Source organism: Morus notabilis, unplaced genomic scaffold (genome assembly GCF_000414095.1).
Source record: "Morus notabilis unplaced genomic scaffold, ASM41409v2 Scaffold137, whole genome shotgun sequence".
NCBI lineage: Eukaryota > Viridiplantae > Streptophyta > Magnoliopsida > Rosales > Moraceae > Morus > Morus notabilis.
In genome coordinates, this window is record NW_010358172.1 from 927,808 (window position 1) to 948,954 (window position 21,147).

The 21,147-nt window shown below is 32.6% G+C and overlaps 3 protein-coding genes across 3 annotated transcripts; 1 reads left to right on the forward strand and 2 right to left on the reverse strand.

The window, feature by feature from the left end:
* Positions 1–2,640: 2,640 nt before the first annotated feature.
* LOC21407789 (mavicyanin) lies at positions 2,641–3,949 on the reverse strand. Its single transcript, XM_010092104.1, has 2 exons — positions 3,778–3,949; positions 2,641–3,005 (listed from the first exon to the last, which is right to left on the reverse strand). Exons 1-2 carry the CDS (start codon positions 3,947–3,949, stop codon positions 2,641–2,643), a joined length of 537 nt encoding a protein of 178 aa, XP_010090406.1.
* A 1,413-nt stretch (positions 3,950–5,362) lies between these two features.
* Positions 5,363–8,586, forward strand: LOC21407790 (ribosome-recycling factor, chloroplastic). Its single transcript, XM_024161591.1, has 11 exons — positions 5,363–5,513; positions 5,659–5,812; positions 5,939–6,008; positions 6,141–6,236; positions 6,664–6,761; positions 7,082–7,193; positions 7,322–7,363; positions 7,702–7,758; positions 7,884–7,934; positions 8,128–8,184; positions 8,305–8,586. Exons 1-11 carry the CDS (start codon positions 5,423–5,425, stop codon positions 8,320–8,322), a joined length of 846 nt encoding a protein of 281 aa, XP_024017359.1. The 5' UTR covers positions 5,363–5,422; the 3' UTR covers positions 8,323–8,586.
* Positions 8,587–8,667: 81 nt separating this feature from the next.
* Positions 8,668–11,060, reverse strand: LOC21407791 (fatty-acid-binding protein 1). Its single transcript, XM_010092106.2, has 4 exons — positions 10,634–11,060; positions 9,925–10,174; positions 9,639–9,730; positions 8,668–8,896 (listed from the first exon to the last, which is right to left on the reverse strand). The coding sequence occupies exons 1-4, from the start codon at positions 11,016–11,018 to the stop codon at positions 8,757–8,759; spliced, it is 867 nt and encodes a 288-aa protein (XP_010090408.1). The 5' UTR covers positions 11,019–11,060; the 3' UTR covers positions 8,668–8,756.
* Between the last annotated feature and the right edge of the window lie 10,087 nt (positions 11,061–21,147).

Sequence of the window (21,147 nt, forward strand, 5' to 3'; positions counted from 1 at the left end):
ACTGTTTTGCTGCTTTCTGTTAGTATTTAATATTAATTAATTAATTAATCAGATTATTATTATAATTAGATGCTAATTGTGGAAGCAGACGGGAAATAAAGGTGAAACACCACGGAACTTGCCCAATACGAGTCTATGTTGTGAGTCCTTTTAGTCGTACTGTGTCGAGGTACTTTGCTAAAAGCAAAAAGAAGAAACGACATTGTAAATACATATTTATCTCTTTTCTCTTTTTGACCTAACAAAAAAAAAAATGGTGGACATAGAATTGTGATTTGATCTGTGCTCCAAGACAAAGGGAAAGAGGATGGAGTTCATTTAACGATGTCTTGTATGGGGAGGCCAAAGTCAGAATACGTACATTGGACAATGCACAACGAGGAGAGTTTTGGTTGTGTATCTTTGTCAATTTACGTCTAAGACAGAGGTTTTGAGGGAGATGCGCAAACAAACACCTTTCGTACGCCAGGCTTACATACCCTTCTCAGTTCTCCACACAATTCTCACAAATATGGCTCACACGTGTGTTCTTTACTTCCTACTTGGTGAAAAAAATATACTATGTTTTATTTCATGTATAAGTTCAAATTACTACAGTATTTTTTCTCGTAATATTTAAATTTATGTTTAAATTAAACTTTTATGTTCAAATTTATGAATTAAATGAGACATATAACCTTAAGTTATTGTGGCTATATTTGGGCTCCGTTCATTTTACCGATTTGAGTTCAGAATTTGAATTTTGCTACAGTAAAAAACTCTAAAAAACAGTCACATCTAACTTTTTGTTACAGTAAAAAGTTCTCACATAAAGTAACATCTCAACTCAAATTAAAAACTCGAATCAGTGAACTAAACGGGTCTTGGTGTTCGTGTGTAGGGTTTTGGTAGTAAATCCTAATTGACTTGTGAAGAAAGAAAATTAGGGCCTCAATAGTTGACGACAAAAATGGGGAAATGGATTATCAAGCTGCTTAAAGAAAGGGAGTGAAATAAACATTGAAGTGACTATGGTTTAATTTAGAATTAACCCCATATGATCAGATGGAAAAACGACAATAGGGTACCGTGTCAAAAAATTGAAGTAAAGATAATAGGAAGGGATGGGCTACATGTTTCATATAGTATCATATTTCATTGTCAAGGAAGATACTCCATAATTGTCTTGTCTTGTAAGATATGTACATATCAAAACCCGGACGAGCAAACGAATTTCTAGCAGATATAGGACATTTCACTTTACTTTTTTGTTGACTTTTGTTCAACTGTTGAAACCCTATCAAGCTTTGGGATGTGGATATACATGTAAATTGTAATCTATGCATATATTTAATTAACGGGTTCTTTGATTTTGCCGGAAGAAGATTTCCCTGCGCCGATGTTGAGACTATGATTACTTGCGAATATTTTAAACGTTGGAGTTGCAAAATGAAACAAAATACGAGCTCGATACAATTACTCACGAACTTTGAATTTGTGAGGTGAAACGATAAACTTGCAAACAAAGATTGTGCCATGAATTAGAGTCCCAACACCATAAAACTACTCGTTATTCACGTCTTTTTCGGGATTGATCATATTACATGCTTTGCTGGGCCACATCTTATCGTTAAAAACTGCTTAAAGAGAATATATATCTCAAATAAGATATGATAAATAATTAGATATAGTTTGTTAACATCTCATTTTCTTGTTTTTTTTTTTTTTTTTTAAATTAGTTTTTCCATTTTTTGCTCTTATCCTTGAAACAGTTGTTGGAAGTTTGGTTGTGACGGCCATGATATGACTTTGAAGTTCATTAGAATCTTTTAGACGTGCAATACACCAATTAATTAGATTAGATTGGGTTTTAACTTCATGTCTTATCGCAAGGTATAGATGATTGATGTCATGATCACATGATTAATTTAAAACAGACAGTTAATTAGTATTAAATATTACTAGCACTGCTGGATTGATATGCTTACTGAAATGGAAGGAACACATATGATGTAATTCATGTCAAAATCCGAAGAAGAAATGTTATTTTCTATCATTTTAGTGCATTTTAAAGATAAATAGCAAAGAAAATCAATAATATCTCATCTATGATCCTTAAGTTTAACAACAATCATCGCATCCCACGGCATACGCCCCACTGAGAACGAAAAAGAGAAAGAGAAACGATTGCTAGCTGTTTGGGTCATGATCATCAGGGCCCATGATATTTAACAAGATGCGATGTTTGTGTCGGTAGGTTGGGCTTTTGGCCCAATATCATGCAGAGAAGTCCGGCCCCTAGGGGGACACATGAGGTCAACGGGGGAGTACGTATTGCATATCAGAAGGATGAATGTTCACATCTGAGATCGTAACCCTACAGCCTCCAAAATATCAACAATGTTTTTTTATCAAAAAAATATCAACACGTTTAGATGATTATCTCTCCCTCTCTCTCTAGAAAAAAAAAAAAAAAAGAGAAACTGTTTTCAGAACACCACTAGCTTTGAATTAGTTAAAGGTAAACAAAGCTAACATAGAATTTTGCATAGAATATCATCACATAATTTGAACCATAACATGAATCTTCATACCAAATAACTTAAACCTTAAAAAAAAAAAACATGACATAAAAGTTTAATGAGAAAAACATAAAAGACCCTAGAAAGCAAAAAATGCAAGAACGGCGGTAGCCATGTAGAGCTGAATACTAGACAGGAGAGATGGAGCAGCAGCACTTGGGGATGGGGCCGGGGCAAGCGAGTTGGCGGTCGGAGCGGAATCCGGAGACGGCGCTGAAACATTTGATTGAGAATCGGATGGGGCAACTCTAATGTCAACCTTCTGCCCTGCCTCGCAGTGGCCGGGGACGCCGGAGATGAAGAACAAGTGGGAGTGAGGGTTTCTGATGGTTATAGAGTCATGTCCGGTCGCCCTCACGCGGATTGGATTTTTGACGTTGCATGTTCTGAAGTCCTCGTGGTTCACTCTCGACACATTATCCTTTCCGGACTCATATTCGAACACTGCCCAGTAAGATAAATAATAAAGACTTAATTTTTACGTACTCAAATAAGTGCTAGAAGATCTTTTTAATTTCATTCAGTTCTATGAAAAATTTAGAAGCGAAACAATTGAATATAAATAATTCTAACAATCTAAAATACATTTTCCTTTGCAAAACTAATTCCGATAAATATGCATAAAATACACATTTAGTACATGAAAATCTCCACACGTACGTATACATAATTATTTTACATATTAGACAATACAAAAGCAATATAAAGACCCCAAAAGCCAAATTTATTTTATTTTCTAATCATTATTTGTACCCAATGAAACAAACGATAAATTATGCATTCATAAAAGAACGAAAAGAAAAATATATTCCGTTTTTGAAATTGTTTTTGTTTTTGTTTTTCATTTTTTTCGAGAAAAAAATGAAAACGATTTCAAAATGACGTTTGACACAATTAAAGATAAAAAACAGAAATGAAAATGATTTTTTGGTTTAGTATAAAATAAGAGAAATTTTTTATTTTTTATTTTCATTTTCTCCTCTATCGAGGAAAGAGAAAGATTAATGAGTTTTTTTATACTGAAAACAATCTATTAATAAAACTACCAAACGTATTTTAAAAAACGATTCATGTCTGAGATTGAAAACGTTTTTATTTTCATTTTCATACAAAAAAACTAAAATTATTTTGACCAATCGCACCCATAAATTTCATTAAGTATATAAGAATCAAAGAACGATCACAATAGATGCAAAATAAGAGAAGAAAATCATACGAATAACGTCGCCAACATGGAAGTTCTTAGAGGAAGCCCAATTCTCGAAATTGAAGTTGGCTTTGTTTGTCCACCCATTAGAGTCACCAACTCTATAAACGACACCAAAACAGACGCCGCATGATGCCATGAGCAGCATCAAAATCACTGAAATACTCTTAGCAAAAGCCATACTAACCAAACAAAAAGAGTTTTCAGATAGATTGTTAGAGAGAAGAAGGATGAAAATAGAAAATGCACTACAGGCGTTGCTTATGATCAATAAAATCCGAAACAAGAAACCTATATATATATATATATATATATATATAAATTGCAGTCAAAGGGATAAACTTTTGGAAACAAAATATATTTTTTTTGGGAGGAAAATATTACTTTCCTTTTAGTTATTTTTTACTTTATTCGTGCTTAGGGAATATCTTTTTAATTTTAAATGGATAAAATATCTAATATCCGGAACTAAGAATCCGAAGGTATAACTGTTATAATTGAGATTTTGAAGTTGCCAATTAGAAAATCAAATCTGGGATATTGGTGATATGAAATGGAAGTCGATACTGGCAAGAATCTAGGAGAACCATATACGATGTGAGAGTAATCAATGAGAAAAACACGTAATTTTATCGTCCTTTTCTCTAGTAAAATATTATTAGATGATCATATTGTTTCCGAGGGGAAAAAAAAAGAATAGTTACGAAGAAATGGTGTATTTAGCATATTTCAAATTAATTCAAAAATAAAATAAAATAAAATATTTCATGGAATAGATTAAGAGATAAATTTCGACTTGGGAAAATCCTATCTTTTTGTTTTTGAAATTTCAATGAACTATGGTTTCTTTGCGTACCATAGGTTATAATCAAGCACTGTTTTTTTTTTTAAATTTTTTTTATTTTTTATGCTACGTTGTTTAGCATTGGATTCACTCAATATTAGGATAATGTTTGGAAGATAAAGCCATTTTTTCATGATAATATTGCGATTAGTTTAAAAGAAATTCCATACAACATTCATCACCATTTTCCGTATCTCTAATAGTCTAACTTTTTAAATAATAATAATTTAACCAAATTTTTTTAATAATAATTTACTTGACATTTCAAGTCTTGACCTATTTCCCTTTTTCTCCCTAAATTTTATGAGAATGACATTCAATGAAATTTTGACCCCTTAAAAAAAAATTTATTTTGAAACTAAAAATTTTGAAATTTTTAATTAGTCGAGAATTGTTTTGTGACATTTCAAGTCTTGACCTATTTCCCTTTTTCTTCCTAAATTTTATGAGAATGACATTCAATGAAATTTTGACCCCTTAAAAAAAAATATATTTTGAAACTAAAAATTTTGAAATTTTTAATTAGTCGAGAATTGTTTTTAATAGGTCCATTTAGTTGAGTATTTTTCGGATTTTATTTCCAACCAAATGAGGATTCCAAATCCAAATCAGCATATTCTTGCGCTGGCACAAAATATTTCTTATCCCGTGTCTGGATTACATAATTCTAGAACACAAACAAGCCGAAAAACCAAAACTTATCCACAATAGTTAAAACAATCTTTTCTTCCCCGCTTTCTTCTCCAGTCCTCGTTGTTGGCAAAGGGGCCACGACTAATTTTCTCTCACTTTCGTCTCTGCAACTCTCTCATGGCGACGACTCCTTTCTCTCCTCCAACACCCGTACGGTGCTCCCTTAAACCCAGCCAAAACCCTCTCCGAATTGTCCTTTCGTTTCGAGGTACAATTCTGTTCGCACCATTCTTTCGAATTGAAAGAACAAATTTCCAAGGAGACTTCCTTGTAATTCCAGAAACACTTGTGAAGATTTATAATTGTTTGGTTTTAGCTTGATGGGTAGTTTTATAACTTTGCGAATTTTACAGCTTCGTATGGCGGAGGACCGGTTTGTGCGAAATGTATGCCGAGCAGGGTTAATGTGTGCTCGTGGGGCTCAGCTGCAAGCTACGTCAGGCTTCGGGATGGTACGGATAAGTTTTCGGGAAAGCCCATTATCACGAGGCAGGTTTTACACAAGAGGCAAGTTGATTTTCTCTGATTTTTTTCGTATAATTTGTACTTTTTGAGTAAGTGTAAGATATGTGGATTGCTCAGATTTAGATTGAGTTATTGGGTGTTTGGTTGGTACATTTGCTTCTATTTCAGAGTTGGGGTCGTGAGAGCTGCTACTATTGAAGAAATTGAAGCGGAGAAATCGTTGATTGAGAAAGATGTTGTGAGTTTCTTCTATTTGATGGTTGATTTTCGTTTAGTATGTGGCTTAGCTTGGAGAGATTCCAATGTCTATTTAGTTTTGAGATTGTGGTGATATTTGTACCCGTTTCTGACAATGTTGATTGGTCTTCAGAAAGAGAGGATGGAAAAGTCTATTGAAACTGTGCGAACCAACTTCAACTCCGTTAGGACGGGGAGAGCAAACCCGGCCATGCTCGACAAGATAGAGGTGAGGATCAGTTTACTGGTCTGTTATGTTAGTTTTGTGTTTCAGGAGTATACTTAAGAGATCCAATATTAAAAGCAATGCCTCTCATTCTATTACCAAAGTTTTTGTTTTTAATTTACCATGAAGTATTTGTGTTGAGTTCAGTCGACTTTTGTTAGAATATAAAACTAGTCTCGGCCCATCCTCAACAACTTAAGCTTTTGGAGAAATAGTAAACTGTACATAGTATTAGAATTTGAGATTCTGAGTTCAAATGATTCCACTCTCCTAACAACTTAGGCTTTATAACAATTAGTAATTCTGTAATTGTCGAAACTTGCAAGTTTCCATTTTCTGGTAAAGCCATTTCTGATTTGGTGATCTGTTGGAGCTTCTTACTAATGTTGTTTGGAGAGGCACTTATCTCTATTACACCTTGCTTTTCTAGGTGGAATACTATGGAAGTCCAGTTAGCTTGAAGAGCATTGCACAAATCAGTACTCCTGATGCAAGTTCTCTCTTGGTTCAGCCATATGACAAATCCAGGTATTTCTTATATTAAAAAGGGTATGGAAAGAGTTAGGATGTGCAGAAGGCAGAGCATTCTGCATTCTGCAATCGGTCTTTTGACACTGTAGAGTCGGGACTAAATATTTTGTTTCATTTTCTTGGTAAGATCAGTTATTTGGTGAACTGGTGCAAGTTGCTTGAAGTTTTACTGCCTCTCTCTTTGACACCAAAGAGATACGCGGTTTTTGCTGGTGTAAAGGAAAATGTCCTGTCATTAAATTATTCTGTATTGAGATTCCTTGTGCTTTCTGTTATTCTGTCCTATATCATTCTTTTATTTTTTACATGCAATTCAGCTTAAAGGTTATAGAGAAGGCAATAGTCAGTTCTGATCTTGGCATGACTCCAAACAATGATGGTGACGTAATACGATTGACCCTCCCACAACTAACATCAGAAAGAAGGAAGGTAATTTCTCTTACTTTAGAGATCTTTCACCTCTTCGTATGATTACGTATGAGATGTATTATCAATAAAGCACTTAAAAGGTACTTCTAAAGAATCCAACTAGTGTATTTTCTATACTTACAATGCAGGAATTGTCAAAAGTTGTGGCGAAACAAACTGAAGAAGGAAAGGTACATTGGCTTTTTTTTGGATGGTTGCAGAAACTCCCCTATTTTAAGTTGTTGTGACTTGTCAAGTTATTACCACAGAACATTTTAGGACTTAAGTAGTTTTGGCTGTAAGGTAAGTTCACTGACCATATTATGCAATGCCATTTTGTATCCCTCCCCCGCTCATGGCCCATGTTGGAGAAGTATGCTTGGTCTAAAATTTTTATAGTTGTGTTTGTACAACGATAGACTGATTGACTTGTAAATGTATCTGAATATTTGAAAGAATGTTAAGGTGATTTTTTTTTTCCCTGCTGAAGTTGCATGGAACCATGATTGACCTCTGCTAAATGCTATAGGTGGCGTTGCGGAATATACGAAGAGATGCTTTAAAAGCCTATGAAAAACTTGAGAAGGTTTATATCATTAAATTCCTTCATGGTTTAGTTTTTCATTCCAACTGTTTGGTTATTACCTTGGTCCATCTTCTTCTTTCGTTTTTGCTTTAAATTCCTCTTTAATCGTGCTCACAACTTTGCAGGAGAAAAAGCTCTCTGAAGATAATGTCAAAGACTTGTCTAGTGATTTGCAGGTAACTTCAATTCCTTCCATAAAGACCCTCATCTGATACCTCCAGCGACATCTATCTTTTGGTCATTCTTCACTGATTTCTGCGTTTTAGTCTTTCATTTCGTATTTAGCTTATAAAACTTAAAAGATGTTATAAATACATTCCTTTTCTTTTCTAAACTTACTCATGCTTTCTATGCTGTTTTCTTGTGTAGAAATTGACAGATGAGTATATGAAGAAGATTGAAACTCTTTTCAAACAGAAAGAGAAGGTACTGTCCAGGCGAACTTTATTGTGTATTATATGTACGTTGTTTTCTTTTCAACTCAATACGGTTGGTATATATTTGTGCTGATCTTTTATATATTTGCATCTTCTGCTTGTCTTTCAGGAGTTGCTGAAAGTATAGTGAATGAGATGTAAATGGTGGAGATTTCCCTGTAGCAACGCCCCCCTTTTTTGTTTGCGGATAACTTGCATGTCCATTTTTGTCTCGCCTGCCTCACAAGTCACAACATTACCTTTTTGTTTATATAAGACGCACCGTTAGTTTTGTATTACATGATCAGAACAGAATACAATTACGGGGGGAAAAAATGGTTCAAATGGATTTATGCTTTTTCACCCCCAAGACTTTGAATAATAGAAAGAACTATATTCACGTTTCTTATGAGATTTTTAAGTTGATCTTCTTAAGGTTCAAACTACACAAGAAGAACAGCAAAATTCAATGAGTTGTGCACAATTAAGTGATAAAGACAACGTATTACCATCTGATCCTCTTTACGAGAAAGGGATAAAAACAAGTGGCGAGTTTCAAAGAGCTTTGGATGTTGGCCCACTTTACTTCTGAAGGAGAGAAGCCACATTGAAATTGACGTCTTCCTTGGCTTGTTTATCAAATGGCTCCTCACCGATGTATAGATCAAGAATTGACCGGCACAAGAGTTTGCTTTCGATACTTCCTACATCCTTTCCATCAACTGCACATAGTTAACAACGTTAACAGTTGAGACTAAATGGAAAGTTAGATACATGGAGTAATGAAAACTTGTATGACACAATGGCTTTTCTATTTTAATGTGGAAATTTTAAAAATCTGGAGAAAACGACAGGTGGATTATTGATTTAAGCACTAACCACATTTGCATACATTTATGTCGTTTCATCCAGAAGAAAACATAATGAAAAAAGACATTTACTTTCTCACTAAAAGGAAGCATACATGTCGTTTGAAGAATAAAATAAAAATTAAAACATGTATTCTTTATCGAGGGGCAAACGCATCCCAGGAAAACGACATGCTGCTTTACGTTTCAGTTTTACCATTGTACGACATAATCTTTCTTGGCACAGAAGAAAGACGTGTGAACTGTAGACTTGATTATCACTAATTCAAACGACGTGCAAGTGAACGATTCTTAGTCCTAGCAAACGACGTCTGAAATAAAGGACATGTCGTTTCCTTCCATTGAACAAAAACGACTTGTTATGCATATAAAACGATCCCATGGAAAAGCGAATAATTGTCAACAGTATCATATTTTTCTCTTTATTTGTCAAATCCTCTGTTAGAGAATTGCAGGTTGTATGACCACAACCAAGGGGGAGGGAAAATAAAAGTCCTGTAACCATAACGGTTTTTTAATAAGAGACTGGATTGCTGCCATAAACGTTGCCATAAACGTTAAAGAAAGAGAAGTGCATTATAAAGAAACAGCTTACTTGTTGTTCGAAGTACATGGCCTTGTTCCTTTCCAAGTTCTATCACAGATCCTCGTGGTATTTTGTATTCATCTTTGAACTGGGAAGTGAACCTGCAATTTTCTTTGTCATTAGGCTCTGATAAACTCACATTATACTACTATGCAAACATTTCCAAAACCAAGAGTAGCCACCAGCTGCAACTATAAGCTAAAAAGATTATGGTTCCCAACATACATCACACGACATTATGTTATTCACAATTTAAGTGGCAAATTGCCAGTTGCTGATAAAGATCGAGATTTACCTCTGAAGCAGTTCTGCATTATCCGATCCCCCAAACTTTCGCAGTCTGCTTCCCACTGACTCCTCAAATGCACTGCGAACAGATCGAATGCTCAGTTTGCTGTAGATTATTTGAAGCCTCACAGTCACGCTTATATCACTTTCCAGCAGATCATCACTGAACTGTTTGTTTTCCGTGATCTCAGAACTGGATAATTTCCCATACTTTTCACCCAGAAACTTCCTTATGTCATTACAATCAGCATAAACGCCTGTCAAAATGCATATAACTAGCCATTCTAAGTTCATAGAGAAAGGGGTTTAAAAAAAAATTGCACAAGTACAATGTAAGTACGCTACTCAATTTCAGTAAGAAATTCACATACAAGTATAATATAGCCTATTGTAATGTAGGCAAATCAAGGCATTAGTAAACCAACCTGCTCTATAGAAAGAGTTTTTCTTATTATCTGCTAACTTTTTTGTAGATAAAGCATGCATTTTCTTAACCATATCCCGTAAAAGAGAAACAAAATGATAGTTACTGCAAACAAGAAAAATAATCGAAAACCATAACTAGAGCAATTGTTCAATTTTCCTACCGCGCAAATGCAAATCATTCTCACTTCAACATCACTGGGAAGAGCAAAATTAGTAATTTGGTTCTTCAAACTCATTTAAATGCAAAAAATAATCGATAGCGAAAGAAGATAGAAGATAGAAGCAATTACCAAATGCGTAAACATCGATGTTCTTCAACCCTAAAATTCTCTTCTTCCTCATCCCGACTCCAAGAAGCTGCCGAGAACCGGCCAGAACCGAAGGAAACGAAACGCCGGTCCTCGAATCGACAACCGAATTTGAAGAGTCGTTTAGAGAGAGCGAACCCCAGAGGGGCAGCGAGCGATTGGCGAAGAAGAAATTCAGTGCGTCTTGGAGAAACGGGTGCCCTGGCTTGGTCCAGTCTTTAGAGTAGACAGCGACTCCGGCGACAGCGGCGGCGGCGGACGCGGCAACGACGGCGGCATTGAATGGACGGGAGGTGGAGGAGGAGGAGGGAATGTGGGGTGGTTTTGGGGGCTGAGAAAACGAGAACGGGAAGCGCAGTGAAACCATGGCGTTAGTTTCGGTGAGATACGATAAAAGACGAGCGTTATTTTTGCAGCTCAACAGAAAAAGTGCCAGTCGCATCAGTTTTTGGAAATGAAGTATACGACGTGGTCTACACGTGATTGGACTTTTGGGGCTTTGGGCTTTTTGGGTATGAGCTGGTTTTCTCGTTTGGGCTTTTTCGGGTTTTACCTATGCTAAATAGTAAATCCAATGAGAAATTGCAGAATGCACCATGAGTATGGATGGTATGGAAAGTTTTTTTTTATTATTATTTATTATTTATTATTTTTTAGGACCTGGACATTTCATGGGCTTCTTAATTACATAAAAGGAAAATAATAGAAAATAGGCCAATATGAAAAGTTTAAAAAAGTATATAGGTCATTTTTTAGTTATAGAAATTAATAGGCCATAACTTGTCAAGTTATGGTTCATAACCAGATAAGTTATGGACAAACTTGTCAAGTTATGGTTCATAACCAGACAAGTTATAGACAAAAACAGTAATTTGACATATTTATTAACTTATGTAAACTATTGGCCTATTAATTTTAATTCATCTCTAGTCTTGGCCTATTTTCCTCATTCTCCCTACATAAAATGTCCACTACAAAAATCTTGAATCTAAACGTTTATTTCTTATATTCGTCCCTGATTCTGAATCATGATTTATAGTTGTCTACAGTATTTTCTCTCACAAAAAATACACGTAAAATGAGAATAATTATGACTCATGATTCTGAATACATAAATTAATCTTATACAATATTACAAAAATATCTACTTGTATTTGATAAGACATATAATACCGAGTATAACGTTATAACTTATTTTAGGCACATTTTTTATATGGTGATTTGATTTAATTGTTTGATTTTTCCTGTTCATATTTTTCATGTTGACTTTCCTTTTTAGCCACAATTAATATTTGTAATCAATTTGTTTTAATATTGATGTTGTCTTCTATTATATCAGTTTCTCCTTCCTTTCTTTTTTGAATTTTGGCGTTGGTTGTTCTCCAAAAATGTTTGAATTGTGCTGCTACAAAGATCCTTGCGTGTAGAGATTTTGATGCGGTGAGCAAACGGGAATCGTCCCCTTTTTTATTTTCTTTCATTTGGGTGACGTTTTTCTCTTTGCTTTTCTCTTAGTCTTGTGTATATGTGTTAGAATATCAATTAATCATACTTTATGTACATTATTTTCATTGATCATTACGATGAATTCTAGCTTTACATTGTTTTTCTTTAGATTTGTGTATATATGTTAGAATATCAATTATTCATATATATGTTAGAATATCAATTATTCATACTTTTTTTTTACATCGTTTTTATTGATCATTACAATGAATTCTAGTTTTCATTATAATGATCGTAAATACAGCTTTTGAGGTTTATTTTTTCTTTTTTGTTCTTTTTTTTTTTCCTCTCTATTTTACGTGTTTACTTTTTGTATGGACTTTTATCATAATAAATGATAGTATCATTACAATAATAAATCAGCTTTCTTTATATTTTCATATATCACGTATTTTATTGTTTGAGATTCATTTATTTATTTTGTTCAGTCTGTTTGATAATGATAACTATGTTAAAATAATAAAACACTTATTGTTAAGTTTTGTGTGTGTGTGTGTGTGTGTGTGTGTTTCTTATGTATTATTAGTTCTGTTTCATAATAATATAATCATTATCCTAATGAAAATGCATATTTTTGTGCATATTCGTTATGTTAGTGTAGTTCAAGAATACTTTCATTACTATAATCTTTAGGAATTTATGATAAAGAAATTATTAATTTCACGCATGGAATGTTCATTATTGTAATGATTTCTACCTTTTTTTTTTTTTTTTTTTTTTTTTTTTTTTTTTTTTTTTTCCCCTTTTTTTTTTTTTTTTTTTTTTTTTTTTTTTTTCTGTTAATCCTAGTATGTTTTTGTTCTTTTCATTGTTAGTGTAGTTCAAAAAATACTTTCATTATTATAATTCTTAAGAATTTATGATAAAGAAAATATTAATTTCAAGCATGGTATGTTTTCTACAACTTATTGTCATTGAACTTTGTTATTTTGCGGGTAACAATCCTCGTGTGTTTTTGTTCTTTTCATTCTTAGAATAGTTCACAAGAGTACTTTCACTACCATTATTTTTAAGAACTTATGGTAAAGAAAATATAATTTTCACGTGTGTTATGTTTATTATTATAATGACTGATCTTTTTTTCTTTTTTAAGGAAATCTTGACATGTTTTTGTTATTTTCATTCTTAGTGTAGTTGAAGATTACTTTCATTATTGGAATTTTTATATATTTATGATAAATAAAATATAATTTTCACGCATGAAGTTGGATTTTTAGATGTTTTTGGACGGTAAGGACAGAAATTAGGGCGTTCAAAATCCTTAGAATAAAAATTGGGCAATTGTCGTTTTTACAATCGGTTTTTGGGGTGCTTTTATTATTTTTTGTATGAAAAGTTTTCATATACTGAATATGATCCGATTCATTAAATGTAATTTCCACATTTCAATATCAAAATTTTACTTTTTTGTGTTTCATTATTGATGGCCATTTTTTTTTATATAAGGATAATTTTATCTTTTTATATAAGATGATGGACAGTTTTGTAGATAAATAGAATAGTAAACATTTGTAGGTTCATGGATCTCAAGTTGTATTGTTGGTCTTCGATTTTCTGGAAGGCCCACAATTGCAATTGAATGTGTAACTTTCATATTCTAGTGCACAGAGTACAAAATTCCATTATATGGGTTTGAATTTTTAATCTTTATTCATGATAAATATCTTTTTGATTAATAGAATTTCTTAATTAAAGGGGAGAGGATATTAATTAAAAATAAAAGATAAAATTTAAATTCATGCACATATATTTGTCTTAATTTTTTTTTCCACGAAAAAGAAAGAAAAATCAATAGAAAACCTATTTCATGAGTTGGGATTCGGCTCCCGTGTTTATTATTTTTATCCTCTTTCGTGTTCCTTAATAATAATATAATGACACGTCATTTAAAAATATTTTAATTAACATGACGTGATATTTTCATTAATACATAATATATGCATGTGGTATTATTTAAGCGACATGAGAGTCGTCACAAATAAGTGGATACAAAAATCGAATGCTTGGAACTGTTATACTCTTGCTACATATCAAGGAAAGGTTTAGGCTTCAAGAACTCTTTTTCTTTCATCAGTTTTTTTTAGATCTTTTCGCTTTTGTCCCCAAAGTAGAATCCATTGTGGCAGGGAAATAGCTAAATATTTCCTATAGAATACGACATCGAGAAATGCGGAAGAGTATAGAAGTGGATATGCTTATCTGCCGCTTGTCGTTTAGGAGAAATTGGAGTGGTGCTCTTAATTGTGATACACGTACAAATCCGTAAGAATTATATAATGACATCTCCGCATGCATATATATATATATATATATATATATATACTTTCTTAAAGTGAAGTACAGATCATCTACCATCAGTATATATTCAAAATTGTTGTAATTCGTTGAATCAGCAATTGTTTTGGCCGTTTTGCTTTTAACTAATCAATAGTATTAGTACGAGTATTATATGGAGCTGTTTTCATAAAGCATTCAATTGTTTACGGTCTCCTATTTCATGTTATGACATCAAACGTCAAACGTTATAAAAACTGAATAAATATAACTCGACATGCTGAAGAGGTGTCAAAGTCATTTGTCATTTTTAGGTATTGGATGTTTGGAATTTAGTCAAGTTTTTTTGAGTTGCTATCTAGATCATGACGGTTAGGCATGCTTGTGAAGCCAAAAAAAAAAAAAAAAAGGCTTTTGGCCTGAATATGGGTGGCCGGTGGGTAATGAATTTTGCTAATATTATCTAAAATTATGTTCGAGCGTGAATTTTGATTCAATTTGGTTGCTAATAACTTGCACATTTGAAAATTATTATATCTGAAAATGGTTTAAATAAGAAAAACAGGTGAGTACTTGGCGATTTTATTGGTCAATATTAGACTATAGAGCACTGTTTAACATGAATATTATTAGCAAGGGAAAGTTATCCAACGTAGGGGATTAATAAATTCTGTATATTCCTCTAAACAGTCTTAAAGCTTGATCTTTTACTGACATTGACAAATGGAGTCATCTGTTGGTCAATTTATCGAGCGTAATTAGCTCACGACATATTATTGCAGTTGCTAATGGGAAGACAGAATTAACTGCTTTCCATTGGTCAACACATAATAGAACATAATAAATTTATTGCTTGTCAAAAAGCTTAATAAATTTATTCAACACACATTGATGCAACAAAATAGACAGGAAAAGATTTTACCGGTTTAGTCTGAACGAAAAATGGGACAAATCTACTTAAAAAAACTCCACGAGGGGAAAGTTCCATATTAGAGAGAAAACACAACTCTAATATTCAATTCTCAAACAATCAAGTCTTTCATATCACAATAAATAATGTGGCTATTTATAACTAACACATCAAGACGATAACAAAATAAAAATATAAAAACGACAATAAAAAGTTAGAATAAAGGACAATAAAAATATAAAAACGATTACTTATATCTAAAACTCCCTACATCATACATGTAGTACGAATTTTCTATGATCTAACTTGATTTTTTTTAATAAATTAATCAACTTGATCAATATAGTTGATTGTTGAAATTGAGGCCCTTCGTCTCGTACATGGACTTTTCAATCTCTCTCATCTCTGTCCTCTTTTCCCTTCCTTTACTTCATTATTTTTTTGTTCGCGCCCGTGCCAAAACTTTAACACTGCAAGAGATGGAAGATATGAAAGATGGGATGCAGATAATAAAAGATATAAATGATAGAATATGAGAATGATGAAAAAAAGATTTTTTTTTCTCCCTATTTGGTATAAACTAAGCGGAGAGAAAATGAGTTATTGTACATTTATTGTTCTTCCCATTTATGTGTAGTAATTTTTTTCTCCTAAAATGTCTTTATTTATAATAGCATCCGAGCTTTTACTAGTTTCCACTCCATTTTATCTCCCTTTATCTTTCCTCTCCAACCAAATAAACCATTTTTTTTTCATTTTTGCTCTTAAAATCTCTTCTCCTTCTTCCTTCCTTTCATTTTTCTTCCCTACCAAATAAAGCATAAAATTAAGCCCTTTTATGTGCTTTCAAAAGCAAAAGTACCTATTGATAGTGTGTGTTTCCACTACAACAAAAAAGCCATTTACGACGACATTTTTTACGACGACAAATGTCATCGCAAATAATACAGTATTTACGACGACATGTCGTCACAATTACTCCCCATTAAATAAAATAACCATGTCGTCGTAAATAATTTTGGAGCGCAAATTTCAATGGCGCGGATTTTTTCTGCGAAGGTAATCCACTTTTTTCGACGACAAGTCGTCGTAAATAATAAGTTATTTGCGACGACAAATGTCGTCGCAAATAATTTCATGTTATTTGCGACGACATTTTCTCTTTGTCGTCGCAAATTATCTTTTTAAGATTTCACCAAAAACTAAACGCGAAAAAAATGATTATTTACGACGACATTTTACATTTATTTGCGACGACATTGTTGTCGCAAATAAGTCTGATATAATATAACCTATCTTCTTCCTCTTCATTTTCCCCCGACGCTTTCTCTCTCTCTCCTGCTAAGTCTCTCTCTGCCTCTTTTTCCCCTCGCCGCCGCCTCTTTCTTCCCTTGCTCACCACCGCTGCCCCGCCGAATCGCCCGTCGCCGCCTCACCGTTCGACGTTTACCGGTATGTTTTACACATTCCGGTAACTTTTTTATTGTTTTTATGTGTTTTGTTGAGTTTTTTGTAAAGTGTTTGTAAAAATGTCTAAATGAAGTTTCTAAACATTTACTATGAGGCTGTGTAAATGTTAGTTTATGACGTTAATTTAGAATTATTTTTGAACTAGTGGTTAATTTATTAATTTACATTATTTGTTAACATAATTAGATTTAATGCTGAGGAATGAAATTTTTTTGTGTATTTAAATATGTTACTCTAGATGTTAATAATATGAGGCTGTGTAAATGTTAGTTTATGACGTTAATTTAGAATTATTTTTGAACTAGTGGTTAATTTATTAATTTACATTATTTGTTAACATAATTAGATTTAATGCTGATGAATGAAATTTTTTTGTGTATTTAAATATGTTATTCTAGATGTTAATAAAATGTTAATTTCGGTCACGTTAAATTATGTTCGATGTTTCAATTTAATGTAGGCGTTTGATTTTTCACCTTCGTCGCTGTTTGCCCGGTTCCTCCGACGTAATCCCGCTATTTTCAGCTTCCGTTTAGTGGGTTTGAACTTTGTAAGCTTTTATATTTATTGTACTTTTAGTTTAAAATTGTTGTAGTTTTTGGTTGTATGAATTTGGGATTATGATTTTGATATTTGAACTATGATTTTCTTATATTGTTGAAATTTAGTATATGTTTGTGATTCTTGTTTTGGGTGGCACATCTTGCAGCTACGGTGTGCCGAAATCTTTTAAAGTTATTTTTCTGCAGGTTTAGATTTTTGGATCATAAGAAAAATAAGTCGTTATGTTGCCAAAATTTAGTTAGAAGGTGTTAGAGTTGATGGCTAAATTGTAGCCCAACATCCAATTACCTACGATTGATTGTTCAGAACCAGTTGACCTAGACGCTCCTCTGCCTCCTTTAGATGATGACGGTCCTGATGATGATTCAGATGCTGGTGATGCTGCAAACTTAGACGATTAGTTCCGTTATATGTACTTTTTTATTTTTCACTTTATTTAGACTTTTATACTTTTTTGAACATTATATATGCACTTCATGTAGTATTCATAATATATTTTATAAATTTATTTATATTTACTGTTTTTAATATTAATTTATATTTCACTTTTAATGTATCTTAATAAATTCTGTTCAGTATGTAACATAATAATGTTTAATTAAAAATATTAAAAATTAATTAATTGCCATTTTTTAAAAATTATAAAAAAAAATTAATTTCGGTTTTTTGCGACGACTTTTTTAGACTTGTCGTCGAAAAAAAATAAGATTATTTGCGACAACAATTTGAAATGTCGTCGCAAAAAATGATCATATTACGAGAATTTTACAACGATGTATTAGCGACGCCTGTCGTCACAAATACAGAATGTCGTTGCAAATACATAATGTCGTTGCAAATACATTTGTGACGACATTATGTCGTCACAAAAAAGGTTTTTGCGACGAATTATTTGCGCCGACAAATTTGTGACGATACGTCGTCGCAAAAAACCGTATTTGCAACGAAATTCGGGTTTTTGCGACGACTTTTTATCGTCGCAACAACCCATTTTTCTTGTAGTGTTCTAAATGTTATATCATGATTAAAATTATATCACAATAAACGATGCATAAAATCTACAATACTTAATACATATAATAAAACGGTTTAAAACAAAACTCTATCTGTACATAAGGTATTTTTCTACCCAATCATAAAATTCTACTTTTTTTTTTTAACAGAAACTTATGCTTTCTTTTCAACATGAAGTTGAAAGCACGTACGCTTTTCAACCAAGGATAAAATGCCGGCAGAAATAAATTACCAGGAGACTTCTTTTATTATCCGACAGCAATATTTTCTCCCTGTATTCTCGACATATGCTTACTTATCCTCTCCCTATAAGAAACAGTGCTATTAGCGACGACAAAAAGTCGTACAAAATACAAAATCGTCGCAAATGAATGTAGATCTACCTAATTTGACTTTTATTTTGCAGAAACTCAGGCGTTAACGTAACAAGTCATGTTTCGCAGGTTATCGTGATGAGTTCACCTAGCTTGTTTCGAAAAGCCAAGGTAAATATCCGCACAAAAAAAAAAAAAAAAAAAGTCGTCCAAGATTTAACGTCTCTATATATCTCAACTTCGATAATGAATACATCCAAGATTCCGGCATCAAAGAGAAAGGAAAAGGGTTAGATTCCATTATGCAAACAAACACTCATGAAGAATCTATTGCTTATAACTAAAACCCCTGATTTTTAAGTTTTAATATCTACATCGAATGCTTCTGTTGGTTTATTTGATGTCCTTAACCACTGCTTAGCTAAGTACATTAAATTAATTAGTTTTTTTTTTTTTTTTATAATTTCGGCACTAGAATATTATTGACACAAGGAAAATAGTTAATAATAATTAACAATAGACATTAGTAGTACTGGCTGGCATAAAGTTAGAACTTAGAACAAAAAAGCATAGATGTTCATGGTGCTTACCTTCCGACGTTGAATATTCCAAGACTTAATCCTTCCAAATGCAAAGTAAATATATAAATTAATTAACAATATGTAATCAAAGTTGTATATAGAATATATATTACAAATACATGTTAAGGGTGTTTGTTTCACAACTCAAGTTTAAAATTTGAGTTATGTTTGTAAGAGAAAAAGACTGTAGCAAAAAAGTTATGAGAGAAAATACTGTAGTAATAGAACTTGAGTTGTGAAAAAGAACAAAACTATGTTCTAATTTTTGTAGGAAACTTGAAGTGTCTTTTTGCACTAGACCCCAGCATTTTTTTAGGAAATTTTTGTTTTTGGGATATAGAAGTAATTTGAACTCAAGACTTCAACTAATTTGAAGTGAGTGTGGAATTACGGCTTGATCAAATTTGCAATCACACACATGACCATGTTTCCATATAAATTCTAACCATCTAGTAATTAGTATCAGTACTGGTGTCAATTGACTAATGTAGTATTTGTTGTTTTAGCCGTAAGATATTAATCGGACGGTTCTAATAAATTAAATAATTAACCGAAAAAATTATAACAATTAATGAGATTAAATTTTTGTCCCATCATGTAATTAAATTTTTACATTTAATAATAACCATCCATAAAAAACGCAACCAGTGAAAACTCATTCATATATGTAAAACTTTCCGGATATTGGCTTCTTTTAACAATAGTCTCCCACGCAAGAACATGGTACTTCCGTTGGCCAACATAGAGGCTTAAACGTGTAGAATTAAGAGTAGAGATTACTAGATTAAGAAATTGCTTGCATTATTGAAAGTTAGTTTGTATTTATGTAAGCACAGCCTAGTTTTGGCATGGGTCCAAACATGAATAGCGCACAAGTAATACTCTTTCGAAGTGGATTTTATCCACGCTTCAGCATTGCATTCCTTTTATATATATATATATATATATATATATATAATGTAATAGCTCCCTCCAATTGACACTAAGAGACGTGTTTTGACAAAAACGACAAAACACAAGTTGCAAAAGCATGACATATGGAACAAAGCAATAAAAAGGGCCTTGTCTTGTTTCGTCCCTTTCAATTCGGAATTTCTAAGCCCGAAATGGATTTACACACGAGACAAGATACTGTAGTTTGGACGTCTCAACTACTTTTAATAGTTAGTTAATTGTCGTTGAGACACCGGTACAATCTTTAACTAATCAATGTATCACCACTGGTTAATCAAAATATATATCCATATTATGTCTGGCCCATTTGTTTTATGTTTGCTTTTAATTTGTGGCACATATCTTTGTTCCAAGATATATACTACTTGAAACTAACCGGAAACTTTTACACTTCCCTTCTATTGGTCAGACATACTATGCGCGCGCGCGCATATATATATATAAAGGGCAATAATCTGCATAAATAATGCATTAATTTGTAAGTACTTTTTCAAGTTAAGGGTCTAATTGATATGAATATAAATTTCGTTTAAAACTTCAACAATCTATCTCACTGGATAGAGGATCTCTCTCTTCAAAAGATTTTTTTCTTTTTTCTTTCCACTATTTTGGTTTCATATTGTATGAATATATATCCATATAGATCTCGATCTACAATGATGATAGATAGTTTACACACATATCCCTATATATGGTTTTCTGCTTATGTTTCTTGTATTTTTATGTGTGCGTGCGTGTGTTTTTTAGTTTTATTTCGCGTGCGTGTGTGTGTTTTTTAGTTTTATTTCGCGTGCGTGTGTGTGTTTTTTAGTTTTATTTCGCGTGCGTGTGTGGTGATTAAATATGTAGCTTATAACCCGTTTAGTTCGCTGATTCAAGTTGAGATGTGATTTTATGTGAGAATTTTTT